This window comes from Rhinoraja longicauda, chromosome 23 (assembly GCF_053455715.1).
Source record: "Rhinoraja longicauda isolate Sanriku21f chromosome 23, sRhiLon1.1, whole genome shotgun sequence".
Taxonomy (NCBI): domain Eukaryota; kingdom Metazoa; phylum Chordata; class Chondrichthyes; order Rajiformes; family Arhynchobatidae; genus Rhinoraja; species Rhinoraja longicauda.
This window is the reverse complement of record NC_135975.1, coordinates 30,233,040-30,251,292: the sequence shown is the minus strand read 5'-3', so window position 1 is coordinate 30,251,292 and position 18,253 is coordinate 30,233,040. Positions and strand designations below refer to the sequence as shown.

Sequence of the window (18,253 nt, the reverse complement as noted above, 5' to 3'; positions counted from 1 at the left end):
CAGATGGAGTATAACATGGAGGTCCAAGACATTAGCCACATTTGCAGGAAAAATAGAGAAAAATATTGGTTGATAGATAGAGATGAGAACGATGGTGAATCTGAGAGTTATTTTATTTGATGTCAAAAAACCTTGGAGACTCGAGGAACTGCAGGTGCTGGAATCATGAGCAAAACACAAAGTGCTGGAGGAAGTCAACGGGTCAGGCAGCATCTGTGGAGGGAATGGACAGATAATATCTCGGCTCGGGACCCTTCTTCAGATTGTAGTAGGGGGATGAACGCTGGAAAAAAGAGGTGGGAGCAGGACAAAGCCTGACGAGTGATAGGTGGATACAAGTGAGGGACGGGAGGGGGGGGGGGTGTGGTTGATCGGAAGATGGGTGGAGTGAGTGACAAAGGCTGGAGGTGCAAAGGAGACAAAATGGTGTCAGATAAGGAGAGAGGAATTAAAAGCAAAAAAAGCCTTAGCAAAGAGGTACAGTAAGCGATGAAGGGGGCAAATGGAATATTGGCCTTGATTACAAAAGGGATGGATTGTAAGTTTGGGAGATCTTTGCTGCAGCAGTATTAGTGAGAGCACACCTGTGTATTTTTGATCTCCATATTTAATGTGCATTGAAAGCAGTACAGAGAAATGTTATCAGGTGGATTCCTGAGATGAAGGCTTGTTTCATAAGGTAAGATTGAGATCAGTCCTTTTAATGTAAGGGATTGTGCTGGAATTGTGTACCAGCACCTATTAAAAAAAACTAGGGTTTAAGAATCTTCTATGTTACAGAATGATAACTAAAGAACTGCATATGCTGGAATCAACTTAGCGGGTCAGGCAGCATCCCTGGAGCAAAAAGGATGGGTGACGTTTTGGGTCGGAACCCTTCTCCAGGGTTCCCGATGAAGGGTTTCCACCCGAAATGTCACCCATCCTCTTTCTCCAGGGATTCTGCCTGACCCCTGAGTTACTCCAGCACTCTGAGTTTATCGATAAGGTGTTGCCATCTGTAAGCTGTTGGCATTTGGATGATACCTTCAAGAAAGGCTTCAATTTCCCTTTCTGGTGGTGTAAGAATTCTTGAAGTACAACTTTTGAAACTTTGCCAACAATTGTCCCTCAGCCAATGTAATTTATTAACTAACGAGAAAACAAATTGCAGGCGGATCTGTGGAGGGAGCGGGCAATGTTTTGGGTCAAGACCCTTCTTCAGACCGATGGAGTAAAGGGGTGCAAGCAGGGAGAGAGAGGTGGGGGCGGGACAATTCCTGGCAGGCTTGTCCAGCTTTCTCCCCCATCCCCGCCCACTCTCCATCAATTAAGGGAAGGGTCCCGACCTGAAACATCACCTGTCCATCCCCTTCACAATATGCTGCCTGACCCGCTGAGTTCCTCCAGCACTTTGTGTTTTCCTTAGACAGTTGTAGCAGTTTATAGACAATGGACAATAGGTGCAGGAGGAGGCCATTCAGCCCTTCGAGTCAGCACCACCATTCAATGTAATCATGGCTGATTATTCTCAATCAGTACCCCTTTCCTGCCTTCTTCCCATACCCCCTGACTCCGCTATCCTTAAGAGCTCTATCTAGCTCTCTCTTGAATGCAATCAAAGAATTGGCCTCCACTGCCTTCTGAGGCAGAGAATTTCACAGATTTACAACTCTCTGACTGAAAAAGTTTTTCCTCATCTCCGTTCTAAATGGCCGACCCCTTATTCTTAAACTGTGGCCCCTGGTTCTGGACTCCCCCAACATTGGGAACATGTTTCCTGCCTCTAACATGTCCAACCCCGTAATAATCTTATATGTTTCGATAAGTTTGTAGGGCGAATTTCGGCCAGAGACACCATCAGCACGGAATCATATGCATACTGACACCTTCCTGTCTTCAAAGAAAGCACCAGTTACGATGAGGAAACAAGAAGAGGCAGTCGGCAAGAATACTTAAAACATCTGTAACAAATGGGCCCCTTATTAATGTCTATGCATCGGTGAGGCCGTACTTAAGAATATTGTGTCAAATTTTGGCCACCTTGCTGGAGGAAGGATGATAATTAAGCTCAAAATATTGCAGGGAAGATGTACAAGGATGTTGCCAGGACTCGAGGGCCGGAACTGTAGGCCTGAACTGTAGGGAGAGGTTGGGCAGGTTAGGGATTTTTTTTCCTTGGAGCGCAGGAGGCTGAGGCCTTGATTTTTATAGAGGTGTACAAAATCCTGAGAGGAATAGATAGGGTGAATGCGCAGTGTCCTTTTCCCAGGGTAGGGGGTTCAGGAACCTGAGGGCACAGGTTTAAGGTGAGAGGGGAAAGATTTAATAGGAAACAGAGGGGCAGCTTTTTAACACAAAGGGTGTTGGGTATATGGAACGAGCTGCCAGAGGAGGTTGTTGAGGTATTATAACAGCATTTAAAGGACATTTGGGTAGGTACATGGATGGGAAAGGTTAAGAGAGTTATGTGCCAAAAACGGGCAAATGGAATTAGCTTGGATGGCGCATGGATGGGTTGGTTTTGAAGGGTTTGTTTCCATACTGTATGACGCTACGACTTCCCCCTGTAGATAATGACGAGTGAATGTATCTCCAACGTCCCAACGTCTACCACCAAAATAATCAGTGACAAACTGCAAACTCCACATCGCCCGAGAGGATACCCCCTTGTTATCAGGACCCGGAGCCATTCCAAAAGAGGGTTCTAATAGTTGTTGGTTTATTATTGTCACGTGCATTGAGATACAGTGAACTTTGTTTTGCAGGCTCTCCAGGCAAATCACTCCGCACAATCAACTCGCACACGAGTACAACCAGTCGTGCAAAAAGGAGAAAGGAAACAGAGTGCAAAATATGGTGTTGCAGCCACAGAGGAAAAAAAGGTGCAGAACATTCTTCAGGAGAGATCTATGGCACAGATATTGCATCAGGCTTCTGACCGGTCCCTCCATAACCCAGGTTACTCTCCGATTTACCTCTGCCCCATTGCGGACAATATACTTTGTCTCTGGAACTGACGCTCCACAATGCTGAGGAGTATATTCTGCACCCTGCATCTTCCTCTTTACACAGGCCAGACACCCCACCACTGACTCCATCCACATTTCACACTGCCTTCGAAAGCAGCCAATGTAATCATAGACTTGTCCCCAGCCCGGTCATTCCTTCTTCTCCCCGCTCCCGAGGAGCAGAAGATACACAAGCTTGAAAGTGCGCACCACCAGACTCAGGAACAGCTTCTTCCCCTCTGTCATCAGGCTTCTGAACGGCCCTTCCATAAGCTAGGGCACTGTCCAATTCCCTTCTACCCCATTGTGGACATTGGACTTTATCTCTGGAACTGGTGTGCTACAATGTTGAGAACTATATTCTGCACTCTGTATCTTCCCCTTTGCTCCACCTATTGTACTTAAATTTGACTCGATTGTATTTGTGTTTGGTGTATCTGATCTGTTTGGATAGCATGCAAAACAAAGCTTTTCACTGTACCACGGTACATGCCACGATAATAAAGCTAAACCTAAACGACTGGCACAAAAATAAGCATCTGTATTAGTTCCAATGTGAGGTGTAATTAATTTACAAGGGGGCACATATTAGGTCGGCACTTAAATTTGAATTGTTTCCTGGCCGAATTTGAATTCTTGCTCTTCCATTCTCTAGAATAAGTTAAAAAATTTGCATTTACGCAATGCCTTTCACAATCTCGATATCCCAAAGTCATTAAATCAATGAAGTGTAAGTGCTAATGTAGCCATTAGTTTAGTTTCGTTTGGTTTAGAGATTAGTATTATTAGTATTAGAGATATTGCGTGGAAATAGGCCTTCAGCCCACCTCGACCAACGATCCCTGCCCACCAACACTATCCTACGCACACACATACTTGATACAATTTACAATTTTACTGAAGCCAATTCACCTGCAAAACTGTATGCCCGTGGAAGCGGGCAGGATAGTGCAAGTGTGCGGGGATCGCTGGTCAGCACGGACTCGGTGGGCCGAAGGGCCAGTTTCCACACTACATCTCTAAACTAAGCTAAACTAAAAACACTTTCCCCAGCCTTTTTAACTTTGACTTCTTTTTTCAGGAACACATCACTGTCAAATATCAAACAATGGCTGTGCAGGTTGTATTGTGTCAGGAGAACAGAGGGCATAGGTTTATGGTGAGAGGGGAAAGGTCGAATAGGAACCTGAGAGGCGATGTGTTTACATAGAGGATAGTGGATACATGGAATGAGCTGCCAGAGGAGGTAGATTAGGCCACAATAACAACATTTAAAAGACGGTTGGACAAGTACATTGATAGGATAGACTTGGGTCAAATGCAGGCAGGTGGAACTGGTGTAGATGGGGCATGTTGGCCGGTGTGGGCAAGTTGGACCAAAGGGCCTGTTTCCACACTGTATGACTCTATGACACTAAGAGAGAAAACTTTTACCCCTGAAGAGCATGAGTAAACCAGATAGTTTTCACAATAAGTGAAGAGTTTTGTGGTTAACATTACCACTGACGAGTTTTTCCAATTGTCATTCTTGATTATTAACTAATTTAACTCCACAGCTGCCTGGAGAGATTGGAACTTCAGATTCAGAAGGATGGCCCACACTATTTCATTAATAGCCTGGTATTAATGTGTACCACCATTTGTGTTTTAGAAGCACGGAGTCGTACAGCATGGTAACAGGCCCTTCAGCCCAACTTGTCCATTGCCACCACGGTGTCCCATCTAAGCTGGTCCCAATTGTCTGCAAATCGCCCGTATCCCACTTAACCGTTCCTATTTGTGTACCTGTCAAAATGTCTTTTCAATTGTTAAATACCTGCCTCAACTACCTCCTCTGGCAGCTCGTTCCATATTACCCACCACCATCTGAGTGAAAAAGTTACCCGTCAAATTCAAATTAAATCTTTTTCCTCTCACTTTAACCTATGTCCTCTGGTTCGTGATTTCCTCGACTTTGGGTAAAAGACTCTATGCATTCCCCCTGCCCATTCCTCTCCTGATTCTCACAAATCACTCTACTTTTCATCAAGACCCACCAAGGACTACAGAATGTCCCGGTTGCCGACCATTTTAACTCCCCTTCCCCATTCCCACACTGACCTTTCTGTCCTGGGCCTCCTCCACTGCCACAGTGAGGCCACCTGCAAACTGGATGAACAGCACCTCATATTCCACCTGGGTAGCTGACAACCCAGTGGTATGAACGGTGAATTCTCCAATTATAGGTAACTTACACAAACCCTCCCCTCTCCGCTTCCTCCATTGAAAGTCGGTTGACCAGTTCCACACTTCGTAACGACGTAACCCTCTTGCCATCATGACGTCTCTTGCCAACAATCATCCTATCTGGGAACCTCCCTGCTGATATCGTTTGTTGCCTCCCCTGATTTGTCCCGGTTTTTACTTGCTTCCAGTTCCTCCCCCCCCCCCTCACCATCAGTCTGAAGAAGGGTCCCGACCTGAAACATCACCTATCCATGTTCTCCAGAGATGCTGCCTGACCCGCTGAGTTACTCCAGCACTTTGTGCCTATCTTTGGTACAAACTAGCATCTGCAGTTCCTTTTTACTACTTTTCATCCACTTTGATTGAGAATGGGTTTTTCTTTCCTCTCTTTATTTTGTTTTGGAGACCCAGGGAGTTAAGGCCCCAAAGATGGTCAAGTCATCGCCACGGACCTCAGGGGAGCGGGAGTCCAAACTAAACACTTGTTCTAGCCATGATTATTGCTTCAGTCGAAGGCTTGTGAGCAACGTGTGAAAACTGAGGGAAAAATAGAACTTAACGCTACGATACACAAGAGTGTTTCATGAATAGCTCCCTTCACAACTTATTTTCACTGGGATCCTTTCTTTGCTTTGTGGTGTCAGACTAAAAAGTACAAAATGTGCCAGGTTTATCTGGAATGTATTTCCCGGGAGTGTGAATGGTTACTCTTTAATTTACATTAATGGCTGGGTTTATAGGTAATGTTATATTTCACTTTACCCAGAGGCAGCTGAGGAATGAACAATAGAACCTATTGCTTCCCAGGTGTATCTAAAGCATAGATATGGTTCAGGATTATAGCAGTTATGTTAGACCACATTTGGGGTATTGTTTACAGTTCTGGTCGCCCCATCACAGGAAGGATGAGGAGGCTTTGGACTAGGTGCAGAGGAAGTTTATCAGAAGAAGGGTCCCGACCCGAAACGTCATCTATTCATTTTCTCCAGTGATGCTGCCTGGCCCGCTGAGTTACTCCAGTATTTTGGTCGACCTTCTTAGGTAGCTTGTTCAACAAGCCCACTGCCCTCTGAGTGAAAAAGCTGCCTCTCAGATTCCTATTAAATCTTGCCCTCTCACATTAAACCAATGAGTTGAGTAAACGTTGAGTCACTCCAGCACTTTGTGTCTATCTTTCGCACAAACCAGCATCTGCAGTTCCTTCTTATTACCGGAACGCCATCTGGATTAGAGGCAGCAGCTCTACCATTACACCACTGTGCCACCTCTGGAGTGTGCAGCCCCTGAAGGGCCTGTTTCTGAGCTGTGAGACTCTATGACGCTATCGTACTGAGAACAAATATGGCACTGATCTAGATTACTCACAAGTCCTGCCCCAAGAAATTGGAATAAGGATCCCGGCCAGAAACGTCATCTATCTATTTCCTCCAGAGATGCTGTCTGACCTGTTGAGTCTTTGTTTAGTGTTTGTGCTTCGAAGACTTTGTGTTTTGCTCAAGATTTCATCATCCGCAGTTCCTCCAGTCCCCTTTTCACTCTGGAAAGTCAGGTAAAATGCATTCTGAATGTAACACGACACGAACACGAAATGCTGGTGCAATTCAGCGGGGCAGGCAGCATCTCTGGAGAGAAGGAATGGGTGACGTTTCGGGTCGAGACCCCTCTTCAGACCACATTATCTGTGCTGGACATGATGCCAAGACCAACTTTCAACTGCCTGCATCATAATCCATATCCCTTCATTCCCTGCGTACCCAAATGCCTATCTGAGAGCCTATTGAACGCCACTATTGTATCTGCCCCCACCACCCATGGCAGCTCGTTCCAAGCATTCATTACTCTCGTGTGTAAAAAAGAACTTGGCCCGCACATTCCTTTAAACTTTGCCTCTCTCACCTTAAAGCTGTGGCCTCTAGTCTTTGATATTTCCGGTCTGGGGAATAATGTTCTGATTGTCTGACCTATCTATGCCTCTCATAATGTTACATACTTCTATTAGGTCTCCCTGCAACCTCCAGGGTTCCAGAGAAAACAATCCAAGTCTGTCCAACCTCTCCCTGTAGCTTAGTTAACTTCCCCCTCATCCAGGCAACAGTCCAGTAAACAATATTAAAAAATTGGATTCCTCCCTCCATCAAACTGACATTGACAGTTCACACTCTAATCACACACATCAAAATGCTTACCGACGACAAAGCTTAGTTCGGTTTAGAGATACAGCGTGGAAGCAGGCCCTTCGGCCCACCGAATCCGCGCCGACCAGCGATCACCCCTTGCACTAGTTCCCTCCTACACACTGTGGACAATTTACAGAAGCCAATTAACCCACAAACCCGCACTTCTTTGGGGATTGAGAGGAAACCGGAGCACCCGGAGAAAACCCACGTGGTCACAGCGAGAACGTTCAAACTCCACACACACACACACACACACACACACACACACACACACACACACACACACACACACACACACACACACACACACACACACACACACACACACACATACACACAACAGCACTCACAGTCAGGATCGAACCCGAGTCTCTGGCGCTGTGAGGCAGCAACTCTACCGCTGCGCCACCGTGCCGCCCCGAAGCAGTGGAGGAGAGAATGGTATGAATTATAAGGGATGAATTCGCAGTGGGGAGCTGTATTTGACTTGGGGCTTAAACATCTGCCTGGCAGATTCCTCAACTGTTCCCATGTAGGGGCCTCCTGGAGAATTGGGAAGGCTGATCTTGGAGTCCATCTGGCCAATCTTCCCACAGAAGTGCAAAGTTTCACGCCAGCATCGACCTCAAAGTGGGAAAAGTGGAGAAATCTGCCAATCAGATGTCCTGGCTGCAAGTCAAATACAGATCCCCTCTGGCAATCTAACCCTGAACAATTTACTCCATCCTTTCCTTTCCCTTCTTGCAGTTGGTAAGAACTTTGCTCTTTGTGTAAGTGAGGTGTTATGACATTTTAAATCATCTCGCTGTTATTACATAATTTACAGTCATAGCCATTCAGCAAAAAAAGAAACAGGCCCTTGGGCTCACTGAGTCTGTAAACTATTAAGCACCTATTTACACTAATCACATGCTAATCCTGTTTTATTTTTTCCTCAACCCTTTTAACTCCCCTAGAAACAACCGCTTGGCCACACAGTTGGGCCAATTCATATTCTGAGTGCAGAGAGTTGCAGCATTGGAAGAGGCCCTCCACGCCAACCATCCATCACCCGTCCACACTAGTTCTACGTTATCCCACTTCCGCATCCACTCCCTACACACCAGGAGAAATGTACAGAGGGCCGATTAACCTACAAACCCGCACGTCTTTGGGATGTGAGAGGAAACCGGAGCACCCGGAGGAAACCCACCCGTGTCCTGGTTGGGTTTGCTCCTGGGCCTAGCCAAGCTGGCCATCCTCGACTCGCGGCGCCAGGCGGAAGAGGGCTCTGCCCGGGCCAGCTGCCTACCCCCTTTTCCGGGGTTATGTCCGTGTTGGAGAGGGACCTGCGGGATTTCCGGGGCCATTGGGCACCACGGGGGATTGGATGCATCCTGGATAGGGATTGTAATATAGTTGTATATTAGTTTCATTTGGTATATTTGTTTGTATTGTATTCTGGTGGTCGGTTCTGTTTTGTTCTATTGCATTGTAAGTATTTTTTTGTAAATAATTGAATACATTTTTTGATAATAAAAAGAAATTTAAAAAAAAAAGAGGAAACCCACAAGGAGAACGTGCAAACTCCACACGCCAGACAGTAGCCAAGGGCAGGATCGAACCATGGCGTCTTGCACCGTGAGGCAACAGCTCTACCAGCTGTGCCACTCTGCCGCCCCATAATGGCCGATAAGCCTATCAACCATCGCATCTTCTGCTCATGGGAAGAAATCTGAGCCACCCAAAAAGAGATGCTGGGTCTTAAGGGGAGAACGTGCAAACCACGCAGAGACAAGGACTACACACAGAGTTCTGGAGTTGTGAGGCTTAGTTCTATTAACCGTATACCAGTAGACCGAGTGCGCGGGAGGACTGGATTTTGGACTCTGGAAATGGCGCCAAAACATGGCGGCCGGCGTCTGCATGCCAAAGGAATTTCACGGTGCAGTTGCACATCATGTAACAAACAAAACACTATTGAACCATTGAACCACTGTGCCAGCATTCTTGTGTACGAATTGACATCTTTGTACCAGAAGGTTTTTAAAATTATTGTAAATAATGGATTTGAGAAGTGGGACAAATGCAAACTTTATCATAACACAAAAAAAGAGACAATGTTTACAGTGGATAAAAGTGACCCTTCCTAGGTCATGGGAAGTAAGAACCATCATCAAATGTTCAGAAGCTGTTTGCCAAGTATGTTGAAAAAACATCCAGTTCCAGCTAACTCTTCCTTTGCTGTGCTTTACAATATTTTTTAAATACTACATTGACGAACAGGATTTTCGGCACGGTGACACAGCGGTAGATTTGCTGCCTTAGGGTTGCTACCCTGTACAGAGTTTGTACGTTCTCCCCATGACCACCTGGGTTTTCTCCGGGTGCTCCGGCTTCCTCCCACACTCCACTAGGTTAAATGGCTTTGGTAAGCATTGTAAATTGTTCCTAGTATATAGGATAGTGTTCGTGTAGGAGGATCGCTGGTCGGTGCGATCTCGATGGGCCGAATGGCCCACTTCCGCGCTGTATCTCTAAACTAATCTAAAGGATTTCTGCAACCTATTAACATTCTACTCTTTTAAAGTTCAGCCATATTTCTTCCATACTTCCATTTATTGACAAGATAGAATGGAAGTTTAATAGTTAATAAGTATGCCTGAACTTTAAAAAAATAGAATATGAACGTACATTAAGGTTGAGGTAATTCGTTGTGCCGATGAATAGTCTCTTGAACGTCTGCAGGTGTACAGTAGAGAGCATATTGACACACTGCCCAGTCCATCATGGGTACTGACCTCCCCACCATCGAAGGGATCTACAGGAGTCGCTGCCTCAAAAAGGCAGCCAGCATCATCAGAGACCCCACACCACCCTGGCCACAATCTCATTTCTCTCCCGCCATCGGGAAGAAGGTACAGGAGTCCGAAAACCGTGACCACCAGGTTCAAGAACAGCTTCTTCCCAACAACCATGAGGCTCTTACAGCAGCAAACTACAAGCTACAAACAACCTGGGTGGCACAAGGGATTTTGGGCTTTTGCTTTGCACTAATTCAGTGTTTTTAAAATTTTATTGAACTTTCTTTTGTCCATTGCGCTTTCTATGAGGACTGTGTTTCCAGATCTGTAATGGTGCTGCAAGTCAGAATTTCTTGGTCCATTTTCAGTACGCATGCCAATTAAACACTCAACTCTCTTAATTAATGTAATGCAGATACCACTGGCAAAATCATACTGCAGTAGACCTTTGTTGTAACGGACCATTGGAGGGAGAGAATGGTGTCCATTATTGCCATTTGGCTGCTATAGCCGAGTCAGGGCATGATCATTGTATACGTAGTAGAAACTAGAAACTAGAAACAGATGCTGGTTAATAGACAAACAAACACAAAGTGCTAGAGTAACTCAGCGGGTCAGGCAGCATCTCTGAAGAATGTGAATAGGTGATATTTCGGGTCGAGACCTTTCTTCAGACTCTGGGCCTGGGATCCAGGTGAGTTGATGGCCCTGACCTGCTGGGGGCCGGGGGAGAGGTGAGGATCGGCGGAGTCGATGGTCGTGGCCTGCGGGTGGCCAGAGTACAGGTGAGGGTCGGCGGTGACGGTGGCTGGGGCAGGCACGGCCTGGAAGTGGTCGAGGCAGCTGTGTGGGCCGGGGATGAAGATCTGTCCACTATAATCGAAATCCGTTATACAGAGGTCTTAAGAACGAGGGTTTACTGTACTTAATCACCCTCGAGGAAGTGTTGGTAGGCCGCCTTTTTGAAACACCGAAGCCCTCTACTGAAGGTGCTATCAAGGAATAAAGTTAGCTAAAACTGAAAGGGTTAAAACAAGGAGCAGTGATACTTTTATCACTCTAGAAAAGCAAACAAAAATCCTCCAGATTTTATACAGAAAACAACATTGACCCACTTTAGGGCGGCACGGTAGCGCAGCGGTAGAGTTGCTGCTTTACAGCGAATGCAGCGCCGGAGACTCAGGTTCGATCCTGACTACGGGTGCTGCACTGTAAGGAGTTTGTACGTTCTCCCCGTGACCTGCGTGGGTTTTCTCCGAGATCTTCGGTTTCCTCCCACACTCCAAAGACGTACAGGTATGTAGGTTAATTGGCTGGGTAAATGTAAAAATTGTCCCTAGTGGGTGTAGGATAGTGTTAATGTACGGGGATCACTGGGCGGCACGGACTTGGAGGGCCGAAAAGGCCTGTTTCCGGCTGTATATATATGATATGATGATATGATGATATGATATGTCCAGTGAAGCAAGAGTCTACATTATCTTGGTTGGACAGATACTGGTCAAAGCCTTTCCATGGATGTGGAGAATTAACTATTTTGCCTCCAGCCATAGAGTGATACAGCGTGGAAACAAGCCCTAGGGCCCAACTTGCCCATGCGGACCAAGATGCCCCATATACACCAGTTCCACCTGCCTGTGTTTGGGCCATATCCCTCTAAACCTGTCCTACCCATGTACCAGTCCAATGTCTTTTAAATCTTGTATAATACCTACGTCAACTACCTCCTCTGGCAGCTTGTTCCATATACCCACCACACCACCCTCTGTGTGAAAAAGTTAGCTCTCAGGTTCCTATTAAATCCTTCCCCTCTCAGCCTAAACCCGTGTCCTCTAGTTCTTGATTCCTCCTCTCTGGGTAAAAGATTCTGTGCATTCATCCTAAGTACTCTCCTCATGCTATTAAACAGCTCTATAACATCATCCCTCATTCTCCTGCGCACCAAGGAATAAAGTCCTAGCCTGTCCAACCTCTCCCTATACTTCAGGTCCTTGAGTCCTGGCAACATCCTTGTAAAATAAGCCCATAGCTCTTATTTGGGGAACAAAGAAAACAGAACGTAGAACAGTCCAAACATTTTCTGCTTGGGTAGCTTTCTACCCAACGGTATACAAATTGAATTCTCCATTTTTCTGTAGCAAATCAACAACCTGCCCATCTGTTTTCTCCCCCCCCCCCCCCCCCTTTTCCCAGTGCCCCATCTTAATGTTCACATTTCTCCCACTATCCCAGCCCCCCCTTTCCCCCCCTTCGTATCCCCATCTACCGACATCCCTTCCTCACATTTCGCGCCTCTGCAAACCTTACCTTACACCCCTTTGTCTCCTTTTCAACCCCTCTCACCTGTATCCACCTATCCTGCCCCCAGCTCTCTTCCACCTTCCCCCCCCCCCTACTACAATACAATACAATACAATACAATACAATATATCTTTATTGTCATTGTACAGGGGTACAACGAGATTGGGAATGCGCCTCCCATACCATGCAATAATGTAATTAATTTAATTAATTTAAACAACAACAACAACAACAATCAGTCTGAAGAAGGATCCCAATAATCAATCGAAGATAGACACAAAACGCTGGAGTAACTCAGCGGGACAGACAGCGTCTCTGGAGAGAAGGAATGGGTGACGTTTCGGGTCGAGACCCTTCCTCAGACTGATGTCAGGGGAGTGGGCGGTACAGAGATAGAATGTAGTCGGACACAGTAAGACTGGTGGGAGAACTGGGAAGGGGGAGGGGATGGAGAGAGAGAGGGAAAAGCAAGGGCTACTTGAAGTTAGCTCAACTCTGCATCACTCTGCCGACCATTTAGTAAGGTCTAGATTGATATTTAACTTCAAGCATCCATTCCTGCACTAACCTCATATTCCCCAACTCCCTTTGATATTCAATGTCCACAAGTGTACAGATACAGGATAAAGGGCATAACGGTTAGTTTGTTAATGCTGCACCACTGTGCTGCCAAAGGCTTTTTGTAACTCCAAGCACATTACATGTACCACATCTTCACTGTCTATTTTCTTGACCAAATGGCAGACGGAATCTTCAATAATTTTACTTGAGTAAGAGTTTCAATTTGGAAATCCCGAATGATTCTCATTGATTTGTTCAAGGCTTCTCGATGGTTCTCTTTTTTTTTAAAACAAAGTTCTGCTTATATTTCTTGAAAGTTGTGTTAAGCAACACAGTACTTGATATCCTTCATCAAACGTTGACATAATGTTAGGTTTCCAACAACCTTCTCCCAGTCTACATTTTGCCCAACCAATTATCCCTATTTATATCGAAACGGCACAGATACAACGAGGACATTAAAGCAACAAGACCTCAGATTGCAGTTCGTCTGGAATGGCAATTCAGTTCTCATGCCTAGTTGGTTTCATTGCTACGATCCATTTACTACACCTGCATCACGGAGGAGTTTGCAAGGACTTCAGTTACATACATGTTATCTTGCGTGAAACAGCTAAAGAATGAGAAAAGATTCGCTCAGCTGCAGATTTATCCAGGAGTTGTTAGTGTCACTGGTACAAACTAAATATGAAAGAACAGCGTGGTATCGGTGCAGGTAGGAAGGAGATTGTTCTCGTCACTCACCTGTGAGCCTCGTGATCCACGTTTATAATCCCATTCACAGTGTGAAAGGATCTGAAAGAAACAAAAGGGAGGTTGAGTGCGACGTAAATGGCAGCACCGTACGCACAAACAACGTAACCGCTACCTACGGGTTACTGATCGAGACAAGGACTACAAATTGTGACACATTCCTGCGTCCTTTCATCCCTGCAGTGCTGCTGGGTGGCCAGTGAGCTAGCAGCACAGACGGTGCAGTGGGCAGAGCCACAGCCTCACAGTGCCAGGGACCCCGGTTCGATCCTGGCCTCGGGTGCTGTCTGTGTGTGGAGTTTGCAGGTTCACCCTGTAACCACGTGGGTTTCCCCTCACATCCCAGAGACGGGTTTGTAAGTTATTTAGGCCTCCTATAAAAGTGTTACACGGATGCAGGTGAGGGAGGTGGGGGGCAGACGGGTTGATTGGCAAATGAATGGACATAGGCCAGAGGTTCGGTTTAGTTGAGTGGTACAGCATGGAAACAGGCCCTTCGGCCCACCGGGTCCATGCTGACCATCGATCACCCCGTTCACACTAGCTCTACGTTATCCCACTTTCTCACCCACTCCTTACACTGAAGGAGAAATTTACAGAGGGCCAATTAACCTACAAACCTGCACGTCTTTGGGAAGTGGGAGGAAACCGGAGCACCCGGGGGGAAACCCACGAGGTCACAAGGAGAACGTGCAAACTCCACACACACACACACACACACACACACACACACAGAGACAGAATCCGAGGTGGGGATTGAACCTGGGTCTCTGGCACTGTGAGGCAGCAGTTCTACCAGCTGCACCTCCGTTCTGCTCCTGTTACTGTCGATCTAATCCAAAGGCCATGGGCAGACTCACCAAATTGAATTTAAAGTGGTCTTGCAATTAGTTCCAACCTATTTGACAAAAGGATTTGTCTTCATATCAAAAATATCTCCATTAGGGTAGGTGTTTTACAGATCCGTTGCAAGGACAGGTTAGGCTGGAATAAAAAGATTTATATTGAGAACAATGGAGAACTGACGGTAAATCAATTCTAAAGCTGTAACCTCGTCAAGGCATTTAGATGACGATGTTTTAAGTAACCGTTATCTGATCTGAAACTCTGAAGTATAATTACAGCCTGCCAGTACCACAGGATATTATTTTGATCTGATTTGTACAGCAAAGTTCTGGGTTTGTTCATGCAGTATGGTTTTATTCTAACTTGGATTACACTCACTCTGTGAACCATGTGAAAGCAAGTCTAGTTCAGGCAGCTGCCGAGATAAGCCATGTTATTGTGTAAGAAGGAACTGCAGATGCTGGTTTAAACCGAAGATCGACACAAAAAGCTGGAGTAACGCAGAGGGACAGGCAGCAAATCTGGAGGGAAGGAATGGGTGATGTTTCGGGTGGAGACCCCTCTTCAGACCTGTCTCAGCTATGTTGTTGCCTGGTGCACTCAAATGGAGTGTGATTGGTCTCTGTAAATTGCCCCAAGGATGTAGGGAGTGGATGGGGTAGTGGGATAACATAGAACCATGTTGCTGGGCGGCTGGGTGGCATAGTGGTAGAACTACTGTCCTCCAGCACTAGAAACCCAGGTTCAATCCTGACTACGGGTGCTGTCTATACGGAGTTTGTATGTTCTCCCCGTGACCTGCGTGGGTTTTCTCCGAGATCTTCGGTTTCCTCCCACATTCCAAAGACTTGGAGGTTTGTAGGATAATTGGCTTGGTATGAACGTAAAATTGTCTCTAGTGTGTGCAGGGCAGTGTTGATGTGCGGGGATCACTGGTCGGTGCAGACTCGGAAGGCCCAAAAGGCCTGTTTCCGTGCTGTATCTCCAAAGTAAACTAAACTAGTGTGAACAGGTGATCGATAGCATGGGCATGGTGGGCCGAAGGGCCTGTTTCCATGCTGTCTCTTTCAAAACAGGTACTGACACAGAGGAACAAAGGAAGTAAGAATGCACTTATATAATGCCTTTTATGACGTTAGGACTTCAAGACAAATGAAAATCCAAGATGGCACCCATCCTAGGCGACTCTTTTTGTGTGCTGGTCACAGACGTGGATCTGCAATCACGCATCACAATCGCTCCACTCTTTAAAACCTTTACTCCAACAGCAACATTTCTTACTTTAACTATGCCATCTGTACACTGTGGACGGCTCGACTGCAATCATGTACCGCCTTTCCACTGACAGGTTTTAGCAAGCAACAAAGGCTTTCACAGTACCTCGGTGACATGTGACAAAAAACTAAACTCGAGCACTTTACGAATTGTGGTTAATGTTATGAAGCTCAGCTACGTGTCGTAGATATCGAAGGTTCCAATGACCAAATAATATTAGAGACACAAGGAACTGCAGATGCTGGAACCCTGAGCAAAACAAGATTGTAAAACAAAGTTGAGCAAATCAAGTGATGGTGGGACTCAACGGGTCAGGCAGTGTCTGTGGAGGGAAACGGACAGATGATATTTTGGGACAGGACCCTTCTTCAGACTACTTTCATCATGTGTTTAGTTTAACTTTGAGTTATGTTCTGCATAGGCATCGTGGACTGAAGGGCCTGTTCCTGTGCAAAACCCCCCCCAAAATGCTGGCGTAACTCAGCGGGTCAGGCAGCATCTCTGGAGAACATGGATAGGTGACGTTTCAGGTTTGGTCCCTTCTTCAGACTGATTGTATTAGGGGGGAGAAAGCTGAAAAGGATAGATTGGGATGGGACAAAGCCTGGCAAATGATAGGTGGATACAGGTGAGGGGAGTTTAATTCGCAGATGGGTGGAGTAAGTGCCAAAGGCTGGACTTGAAAAGGAGACAAAAGGGTGTCAGATAAGGAGAGGAAAGGAGTGAAATGTAAAGCCAGAGGGAGAGATATCGGGGCAAATGGATAGGGGAGATCAATTAATATTAAAACAAAATTATATTTAGATTTAAAATCACGAGAGGAATATATTTGGTAGACGCACAGAGTCTCTTGCCCAGAGTAGGGGAATCAAGAACCAGAGGACATAAGGTTTAAGGCGAGGGGGGAAAGATCTAATAGGAATCTGTGGGATCATTCTTATCCATGAAGAGTGGTGGGGGCTGGAACAAGCTGCCAGAGGAGGTGTTTGAGGCAGGTACTATCGCAAAGTTTAAGAAACATTTAGACAGGTACACGGATAGGACAGGTTTAGAGGGATATGGGCCAAACGCAGGCAGGTGGGACTAGTGTAGATGGGACATGTTGGCCGGCATGGGCAAGTTGGGCCGAAGGGCCTGTTTTCATGCTGTAAGACTCTATGACTATTTTAAAATAATATGAATTAAGAAATAAATATTGCCCAGAGTGAAACTTCTTTGAAACGGTACAGTGTGGTCTTCTATAAGAGGGCAGACAGCTCTCTGATCAATTTCTCTTCTGAGAGTGTAATGTTCTACTGGGCAAGGCAGTCATCCTAAATGTTGTGCAGGATAGTTTGGGATTGTGCGATGAATCCACCAACACATGGCAAAGAAAGATTTCTACTCCTGACACAGGGATTTCCTCGGAGATGCTCACACTACATTCTTTATTGCAGAAACAAAGAGCTGCAGATGCTGGTTAATGCACAAAGGGACACAAAGTGCTGGAGTAACTCAGCAGGTTAGGCAGCATCTCTGAAGAACATGGATAGGCGACGTTTCAATAGACAATAGGTGCACGAGTAGGCCATTCGGCCCTTCAAGCCAGCACCACCATTCAATGTGATCATGGCTGATCATTCTCAATCAGTACCCCGTTCCTGCCTTCTCCCCATACCCCCTGACTCCGCTATCCTTAAGAGCTCTATCTAACTCTCTCTTGAATGCATTCAGAGAATTGGCCTCCACTGCCTTCTGAGGCAGAGAATTCCACAGATTTACAACTCTTTGACTGAAAAAGTTTTTCCTCATCTCCGTTCTAAATGGCCTACCCCTTATTCTTAAACTGTGGCCCCTGGTTCTGGACTCCCCCAATATTGGGAACATGTTTCCTGCCTCTAACGTGTCCAACCCCATAATAATCTTATATGTTTCGATAAGATCCCCTCTCATCCTTCTAAATTCCAGTGTATACAAGCCTAGTCGCTCCAGTCTTTCAACATATGACAGTCCTGCCATTCCGGGAATGAACCTAGTAAACCTACGCTGCACGCCCTCAATAGCAAGACCCTCGGGTCAAGACCCTTCAACAGTCTGAAGAAGGGACTTGATCTGAATTGTCACCTATCCATGTTCTCCAGATACTGCCTGACCCGCTAAGTTACTCCAGCATTTGGTGTCCTTTTTGGTTTACTATATTTGTTTAGAGATACAGCATGGAAACAGACTCTTCGGCCCACAGAGTCTGCACCGACCCGCTCATACTGGTTCTATTCCACATACTCAGGGCACCTTTACAGAAGCTAACTAACCTACAAACCTGTACGTCTTTGGAGTGTGGGAGGAAACCGGAGCACCAAGA

At 46.0% G+C, this 18,253-nt stretch overlaps 1 protein-coding gene across 2 annotated transcripts in view; it reads right to left on the bottom strand.

Moving 5' to 3' along the window:
* Positions 1–18,253, bottom strand: part of pde3a (phosphodiesterase 3A, cGMP-inhibited) — a 384,185-nt gene that overhangs the window by 212,978 nt on the left and 152,954 nt on the right. For both annotated transcript variants that reach the window (XM_078419978.1, XM_078419979.1), the window contains exon 2: positions 13,783–13,833. In XM_078419978.1, the coding sequence (XP_078276104.1) occupies positions 13,783–13,833 (51 nt within the window). The remainder of the gene's footprint in view (positions 1–13,782; positions 13,834–18,253) is intronic.